Below are 9,370 nucleotides of genomic sequence, written 5' to 3'. Positions count from 1 at the left end.
ACGCCCGCCTAGTGAGTAGGGAGCACAGACTTCTATATCGACTGATCTGTATCGCAAGGTCGTACTACTAGACTGCTACCTTCGAGCTGAAAAGTGAGGCAAGTGTTCCGCCATGTCTTGTTAAGTAAATAAAGTAGTATGCGTGCTTCGGCGCATCGCCGACACAGATAGCGAAACTCTTGCCTCACTTCTCAGCTGAAAGGTAGCAGTCCAGTAGTACACAGAGGTCTGTGGCTGTGGAGGTCCAGATTCAAACCCCAGCTGTGGTCATATTTTTCGCAATAGATTCCAAATAAATTATTTAGACACCGACATCCTGTCTTGGCCTTGAGTCCTCTATATTCCTTGTGTTTGCTCGAACCGGTCGTGCAAACTCGACTCGACTGCTCCGGTGATCTCACGTGAGACGGGATAAATTAATTTCACGCTCGTTACGCGGCGCGATCCGCGCCCGCTCGCTCGCAGCGGAAGTTTTATCTGCTGTCGTCCGCGCCGCGAAGTGCGACAGCGGTCGAGGTATACGTGTCAAAGTGTGGCAGCTTCGTTTTTATTCCACGTCCATATACTGTTTTACTGCAGCGCGCCGGCTGCTCCCGTTAACGTTTTCAATCTCCCGCCCACACAACTTGTTCCTACCTTTTCTCAAGTTCGAAACCTATAAATCGCCTCCCTCGCGGCGCGTCGTGCAAAATGGGGATTGTCGTCAAACGATTAAACTGACATTTCAAGCTCGAGCGATGCTTTTTGTTTTCACGGCAGATCTTTTACAAATGCAGATACGTAAATGTCTTCTGAAATTAGAGTTCCTTCGAGGAGGAAGCAGCGTCAGTGAGGGAAGTTATACAAAAATAGCCGCGGACAATCCCGACGGAGTCTAAAAATTCGCTGGAGAGGAGCTCGAGATCGAAACAGCCCGCGGCCTAAAGCGTTCGCTTTCAGATCCAGAGTCCATCGATGCGAGGCGTTAACGTGTAAAATCTACTATTCGGTGACTCGCGAGGAGAGACTTGTTATCTGCCGCGTGTATTGTGCGACAATAGCGTCGCCTTTCTCTCGTCTACGTTGCATCTCTCGCGCTAACAAAATCCATCCGTGTTATTAACTGATTGTTACGTGACGAGCGATCCGTTTTATCTTACGACTTGCGGAATACCAAATGCGCGCGATAAAATGTATTTTTAGCTCTTGCATTCGCTCGATCAAACGTGGGGACGAGCGTTGATTCTCGGATGGAATCCAACGCGCATGGAAATGGTCGAATCGGGATTGACCTCTTTTTCGTAACGATTTAGCCTTCGGAGAATTTTTTTTTGACATTGCATATTGATCAGCGTGCCGACGAGAATGGCTTCTCCACGCGGCGAAGGGGCGAAGAAACGGTAACGGAGCGGCGATAACTGCAAAGGGATAACAGGTGCAGCGATGTATTACGGGATCGTCGTGGCGATTTCAGCCACGTGCTGGCGACAGCCGCGTTATCGTGCGATCGCGCCTACCCCGGATTCAGCGAAAGAGAATCTTTACCTCCGGCGACTCGTCCGGCACTTTCCCCATCCAGCTGAGCGACAAGATATTGCAGTCGCACTTGGCGTTGCTGTTCTTCTCGAAGTGCAGATGCATGGTGGCGGACGCGATCGGATTCTCGTCGGCAGGTCCATCAATCTATCGAACCGGCACCGTTTCCCGCAGTCCCGACTCCGCGGCCGGATTCCACGTCGCTTCCTCCGCGGGCATTCTCGCGCCGCGCGCGCTGCTCCCTCGCGGATCCGTGATCGATAATCGAATCGCACCCTCGGCACGTCAAGCCGGGGCCCGCACGCGACCAGCGTACCGCGACGAGAGCCCCTCGTGTGCGACTCGGAAAAATCGGGGGCGCGATCCTCCTCCGAGGGCGCCGCGTCCCTCGGAAGAGGGGTGGAACGCGCGCCGCGCTCGCCGCGCGATTCCTCTATACCCGCGCGGCGGCGGCGGCGGCGTCGCCCAGCGCCTCGGATATCACGCCCCGGTCGCGCGATCGGGTGGCACCGGCTGGATCGGAAGGTGGTCGCGCGACCGCCGAGGGTTGTCTGGCGCGCGTGTCCCTCAGCACCGCTGTTCGCCAACCCCGATCATTTGTTTCTTACCGCGGCCGCCATTTTGCCGCCCCGCAGGGACGCTACTCCACCTTTCAGGGTGCGATCCCCGCGCCGCCGGGCCGGGGGTGCGCGCTTTTACGTGCGGGTGGACGTGCGCCTCCGCGCGCGGGTACCGACGCACGAGCTTGCGAGACGCGAGCGTGCGTCCGACTGAAAACTCCAGCTGCGCGGATGTGGCGTGGAGCCGGAGCGCGCGCGGCCTCCGCCGCCGCCGCCGCCGCCGCCGCCGCCGTCCGTCCGTCGCGTTCGCGCCAGCGACGGGCGTATTGATTGGGAGTCGGCCGTTCCGTTCCGTTCCGTGCGCTCCGCGGCCGCCTCGCGCACCCCGCCGCGGCACTAAATTCGCCGCGAGCTTTTCCGCGCCGCGCCGCGACGCGCCGTAGAACCGGCGGAGCCGCCCCGTTCTGCAGACGCTCGCGGTACATCGATATTATTCGATGCACCTTGTCGTCCGCAAGTCTCGCTTTCCATTTATCTCGCGCGACTGCTTCGCGTAATTAAGCTAAGTCTGGAAACTATCGTTGGCCAGTTAACGTGGACTTCATTTTGAAAGCGACGCGTTTATGCTTATCGATACGCACTTTTCTTTCGTACAGAACATCGGTCGTTTCCTTTCGCGTACGATATACGAGCTATCGGTATTGTCCGATTTTGCCCTGGTGCAATGACTTTACGCGCGCGCTGCTTGTTTCGTAAAGGGTGCATTTCACCCCGCTTAGGCCGCATCGCGTGGCTGACGCTCTCGTTCCTCGTGATCGTCAATTTTTTCCCCCCTTTCTCTCGCGCCAGCGATGCGCGAACACCTGCGACTAAAGCGCAAAAAGTTCACGTGATAATTAACGTAACAAGTTTACGTAACGGATTGCATAAATCCTTTATTTAAAGAACACGCTCCTTATAGATTGAAATAAATAAACACTTCGAAAAAATTTAACCTGCCTTCCGCTTATTATAACAATAGACGTGGATGATACTTGATTTGATCGTGAATTACAAAAAGCGAGCCCCGTTGTTTTAGATGCAACATAAAGATATTGTATAACCGACACGGATGAAGAAATATGAAAGTTTGAGCTCTTGTCACTTGATGTCGCGCTTATCACGATTCTCTTCTCGAATACATTATCTGTCATTATTTTCGCCACTGGTTTCAATCTTAGCGATGAGATATTAAAGGTGATCAGCTTTTTGATATACTTTTTCAATAATTATAAAATAAAAGCGACCAGAGGAACCTCGATACAATTGAAGAACATTATATTATCGACGGTTTTGGTTTCACTGAAGATAACTAGACGAGGGTTCTAACTTATCAAATCCTTGCCTGTACCACGTCTAGAACGGTTTTCTATGTAATTATCTTATCAAGATATGAAGGAGATAGCTACCGATACATCAGACTAATTGTAATAATATTAGCTACAGAATTTTTTTCAAATTCGAAAAACAAATGTGAGACGTATATGTAATTGCCGAATCGTAATGATTTGTAGCAAGTTTTATTATATGCAATGCATTAAAATAATAATATATTATGTATTAAAATAATTACATGTTTATATTCTCGGTAATCTTTCTCGACTTTTCCTAACTATTATAAGAACGCTTGATGTATTAAAACTTATTTTCCTGATAAAATTATTTTCTTTTAACTTCAAGATATAATCGATACAATCGTTATTGCTACACTGAATCGCTGTTCGTTTAAATTTAGTTTCAATTTAATTCTATATTTATTCTCTTAAATATTTTATTAGCAAAAGATAAAAATGGTCGCAAAAGATATAACAGGCAATATGAAAAGGTTGCAAAACTAAGAGAGAGAGACTAGTCTCTATCTTTACGTTATAATAATAGCAAGGTTGGGAACGCTGAAACTTTATATTTTCACACATAATTTCAGATTATTGATTAACCAGAATATTCAATTGTTTGTCTATCTAACGTACGGAAAATTTCTTTTCTCTGGATCTCGCGTCATTTATTCTGTAATTGTGTATCTCGCGATACACTTTCAAGATGCGTCTCGTATGAATACATACATACACCCACAGAAAAAATTTCCGGACCCAATGCTATTACACTTTAATGTATCATAAAATAGGATCGATATAGAGCCAATCATATTTATTATAGAGAAAGGAATATTTTAATCTTAAATGGAAAATTATAAAATTCAAAATAAAATGATCGTCTTTTATCGAATATCGTAATGCCAACTTCGAGTGTTGTAAGATGAAGGGAAAATTTATTCTAAATGCAAGAATATATAAATTTACATTTATGTATATAAGTTACTCTTGTCTCAATATACTAATCTTTTTTAATTCGACAGAGGAAAATAAGAATTATTGATTTTATTTTGATATTGTCTTATTTTTATACTAATTGTGGTTGTGAGAAATATAAATGAGTCAAGAATATTTTTGTCTCGGTAACAGAAATTCTTTCTGAAGGCGAAGTTACACACATCCTCGTATTTTCGCGGTCGGTTTTCGCGATTAGTTTTTCGAAAATTTTTCAAAAAATGATTAATTGTTTAATTTCATCCATCCCTTTCTAAAAAAGAGATGTTAATAGCGCGAATGTCGTTAATATCGAACAGTTGAGGTCTCTTTTTCGCGATGCCGATTGGTTTCTCGAAGCACGGTGAGCTTCTCTTTTAGATTCATAGTAAATGAAGATTTGCAATTTAGAAATATACATTTGTATACACCAACTATTGAGGTAAAATCTCTAATCTTAGTAATTAGAATTTAAGTAACAACGACTTTTGTTCCGATACATTTTCTCGACATTGAACAGAATTAATCGTTTATTTAATCGGTACAATAAGTCCGCAGAATGATACGCAAAACGTAGCAACAGTCACGGAACAAAGTAATGTACAATAAAATATTAAGTACAGAATTTTCCATTGCGTAGGCAGGCCGAATTCTCAACGGTTTTTTGTTGTTTTTCACTCGGCGCGGTATCGTACGATGATTAAGCGGGCCAACGAATTCTCAACGTTTTTTTGTTGTTTTTCACTCGGCGCGGTATCGTACGACGTTACGCGGGCCAAAGTTTACCTGTAGGTCGCCACGCACTCACTCGCTCGCCGAACGTCGAGCCGACAGGCAGCAGCGAGAGTCGCTCCGTGCGTCGTATTACTTTTGCGTTATCGGTTTCCAAGACTCGATCACGAGGAATGCAGGGATAAAACACTATTGATTGGCACACCTCTATTAGTAACAAGTAACGTTCCTTGATTAATTACTAAGTTTCTACAACTTGTAACGAGAAACGAATTGCATGTTGAGGCGACGGTTCTTTATCAACGTATACATAGATATTTCATGAGACTAACTCATCTAAAATATGAGTGTAAACCGTGGTACTTTGTCGCGGTTACATCTCGTTTACGCACCGCGCTTTTAATTATCTGTCGATTTCGCGTAATCTGTTTCGAGGATTAGATCGAATGACAAAGATTGTAAAATATCGTTTCGTTGCGGACTAATAACTACTTTACCTCAGATTATGCTTCCGATGCTCGCGTTGCGTTTTATATCGCCAATTCAAAAGTGATTTATCCATTCTTCCGAATTAAAAACGCAAGGTGTTAGTTTGAGTAATTTGTGTGACAGAAAGTCACGCGAGATTTGTTAATAATATTTCGTGCGTTTTGCGGTATTTCACATCGCGTACGGGAGTGCCCGAAATTTCGCGCGATCGATCATTTTTGCGAGTGAGTGTTGTGTAAGTGCAACAAGGAAATCTGAGAGGACGAGGGGGCCCAGCAGGCATCGGGCAACAACGAAAAAATTGATGAGGTGAGTGTCTTACATTTTTATGTTATATGCAACTTGCGCAAAGTGAAGCATCTGTTCTGTGTTTTTATTTGATTTATTCAAATGATTCGAACGAGGATTCGAATAAGTGTTAGAGACAAAACCATACGTATCGTGAGTTTATATTTAAAAGGACGACTTTTCAGTATTCTATATAATCCTTTTAATAAATACGTATTTAAAAAAATATAAAATATAAAGTATATTTAATACAATAATTTCGGTTTTATAATTATTCTATAATAATCATATACATATTTGTATTTTTACGGTACAGTATATGTATAGTGAACGATGTACAACTCTGCTGTTGCAAATCGTATCAGTGAGTGATAAATTACTTTTTATTTTAAATTGAAGTTACGCATACAATTATTTCTTTGCATGTATACAAAATCTTAATAATATACAATGCTCAACCACAAACTGCGCGCGCGAAGCGCGCGTTTTGTCATTTCTAGTATTATAAATTTAAATTTATCGCGGAATGTAATTAAAATAAATATAACGCGAAGTAAATTTTTTTTCTATATACTTGAATTTTAAATTTAAAGATCAAGTCACGAAGAGACAGTCATTATCTATTCTCAAATAAATAACGGAAATATAAAGATATGTGAGTAGTTTTATACAGAAAAATTTTTTAATTAATTCTCTTCTTTAATTAACTTCTCGTGGTCGTGCATTTCGATACGATCGACACTTGCATATAGTTCGAACCGTATGAAATATTTGTCGGTGACGATAATAAACCGACTATGGAAGGAGTTTTCTTCCTTCCTGATCTCTGATCAAAATGATCAGACTGTATGGCCAGGAGCAACGAATGGTAAGTCCAATCTGGCCCGACGAAGGAATACGACGAGGTAAGTGGTCAATATTGGTCACTTTGATGAGGTATGTAAGTAAGGTGTTATACGAAATAAGTTGATTTCTTCTTATTTGCCAAAATTCGGGTGGGTTATGTTCTTATCTTCTTTACATATGTGCAAGATTAAAAAGATTATTAAATCTATTAAATCGCTATTAAATCGCGCGCAATATAATCCCAAATCGGACCTCTTATAAATCGCGCCGCGGTTTTAACGAAAGACTTGTAGATTTATTAACAAAAAGTTGAAACTCGAGTAGGTAAGAAAATGGATAGAACTATGCAGCGGAATACGGGTAGGCAGGTAGGGATTCGGGTAGGTAGGGACAGGGCGACATAACTCGATAATGTTAGCCAATGTACTGTCAATGTAAACGCAATATCGTGCAATTATTGACACGTAACATTGGCGTTACATTAGCATTTATTCTATATTCGATATTACAATTATATTAATGTAACTATTGAATTAGTTATTAGTTATCGAAAAAATGTAACTGAGTTAAGTTACAGTTACAGATGGAAAGAAAGTAACAAAGTTAAGTTAGAGTTACCAAAAAGGAGTAACTGTAACTGTAACTCCGTTACAAGTAACGAGTTACTTCCCAACCCTGAATAATAGCTACTTTTATACTCAATTAAGGAATTTATAAACATATAGATTTCGTTTTTATAGGAAGCATACGTCGAAAAACAGAGGCGTCTTATTGTTCCAGAAAGTTGGAATACATTTACCTAAAAGTCTTTTTTGTATATATTGTATAAAATGCGAAACCAAAATATCTCTCATGTGACAAACAGAAACGATTTTATACTCTCCAAAAACACGAAATATTTTTCAAATCGCACAAGTGGAGTGAACACGAAGATTTAGTATGTCAAATTTTCGAGAAGATTTTTTTGCACAAAAGTTATTTTATTGCATAATTGTCTTGGTAAAAGTACATACAGAAATCAAGTCTTTCTTTACGATGATAATTTTTTAATGATCTCTTTGGAAATACGAGGGGGGTGGTGTAAGACCAATGTAAAACATCTCTTGATGAGTAATATATATCCCTTTAGATGGCGCGTTATGTGTATTAGTATCTAATCTGTTGTTGTGTTTCCGTTTGCGAGGTTCCTTGCATATTGAATCACAATTAATACGTTCGCAACGTCTTGAAACGCTTGAAAATATCCGCCCGTTGGAACATTTAAAGAGATATCCTTGAAGTACACCCTGCGCATCGCGATGGCATTTATAGTATGCGTTCGAACAACCCTTATCATAAGGAAAATGACCTTCTCTTGGACATAATTTTCTTGTGGGAGCTTCCATCTGAAAAAAATAAAAATTAAATATAAATTCTATAAATGTAACATTTAAGCAGAACACTTAATTATGTAGTATTGTTATAAGTTAAAAAACTTTCAAAAAATTATATTCTGATCACGTTTTGATTATAAATTTAATCATTTTCTTAATTAGATACTCATGCGTGCACAGTACACATATTTAATCACGAATCGAATCTTTAATTAGATTCTTTGTAGAGAAATTTATAAGTTCAATTTTACAGTTTCGATAAAACAATTACGATTATAAATCTTAAAACAATATATAAAACTTCAGAATATCTTAATTAAAATGGAGCATTTTTGTTAAATGAAAATTTAATACTTTTAAAGCAATTAGATATTTTACTCTAAATTTTTTTAAAAGTAAAAAATATTTTAATAGTGCTGTACTATAAAACTAAAGAGTTCTATAAAATCACGCAACATTTTGATGATTGGTTATTATTCAAAGGATCATAATATATAATTATCCTTGAAACCCTTGACAAATTAATTAGAATACATAGGAAGAGATCAAAATAAAGAATACTAATATACATTATACTTACAAGTGGTTTTGACATATCTTCAGTAGAATTAAAATTTTTACATTCCGAATATCCAGGAAGACTCTTGTGAATGCTGCTTTCTTTTACACATTGTATTTTTATTTCATCAAAAATTCTGCCTTCCGGGCAAGTAAATACGACAACTTTAGCGCCCACGTGGTCTACTGTTGTACATTGATAGAAAAGATTGCAGTATTTCGGATGACGTCGAAAACCTGTAGGACAAACCAAAATTATTTGATCGCCAGTCAAATTTCCAATTGGACAATTGAGTTCGGTAGGAGTAGTAGATATTTTAGGCAGCTCCGTAGAAGTTGGAAAATCAATAGTAGTGTGCTTTTCTTTGCTTCCGAATTCATCTTCGGTTGTAACTTTGGGAGTCGTCACGTTTTCCTCGTTACTTTCTTTACTCTTGATATCTTCTTTGCTTCCGGATTTGCTATTTTCCTTACTCTTGCTATCCTCTTTGCTTCCAGATTCCTGGTTTTCTTTACTCTTTCCATCTTCTTTGCTTTCCGATTCGCTTTTGGTTGGAACTATAGGAGTTGTCAAGTTCTCCTCACTACCGTCGTTACTCTCGCCACTCTCTTTACTTCCGGATTTATTGCTTTCTTTGCTCATGCTACCTTCCTCGCTTCCAGA

General features: G+C 40.6%; 1 protein-coding gene across 1 annotated transcript in view; it reads right to left on the bottom strand.

Moving 5' to 3' along the window:
• The window catches only part of LOC105564147 (tubby-related protein 4), a 27,672-nt gene extending 25,659 nt beyond the window's left edge, over window positions 1-2,013 (bottom strand). Inside the window, exon 1 of the mRNA XM_012016318.1 lies at window positions 1,525-2,013. Within this exon, the coding sequence (XP_011871708.1) occupies window positions 1,525-1,620 (96 nt within the window). The 5' untranslated portion in view covers window positions 1,621-2,013. The remainder of the gene's footprint in view (window positions 1-1,524) is intronic.
• Between the last annotated feature and the right edge of the window lie 7,357 nt (window positions 2,014-9,370).

Source organism: Vollenhovia emeryi, unplaced genomic scaffold, assembly GCF_000949405.1.
Source record: "Vollenhovia emeryi isolate VEMERY1.0 unplaced genomic scaffold, V.emery_V1.0 DF939168.1, whole genome shotgun sequence".
Taxonomy (NCBI): domain Eukaryota; kingdom Metazoa; phylum Arthropoda; class Insecta; order Hymenoptera; family Formicidae; genus Vollenhovia; species Vollenhovia emeryi.
This window is presented reverse-complemented; position numbering and strand designations above follow the sequence as displayed.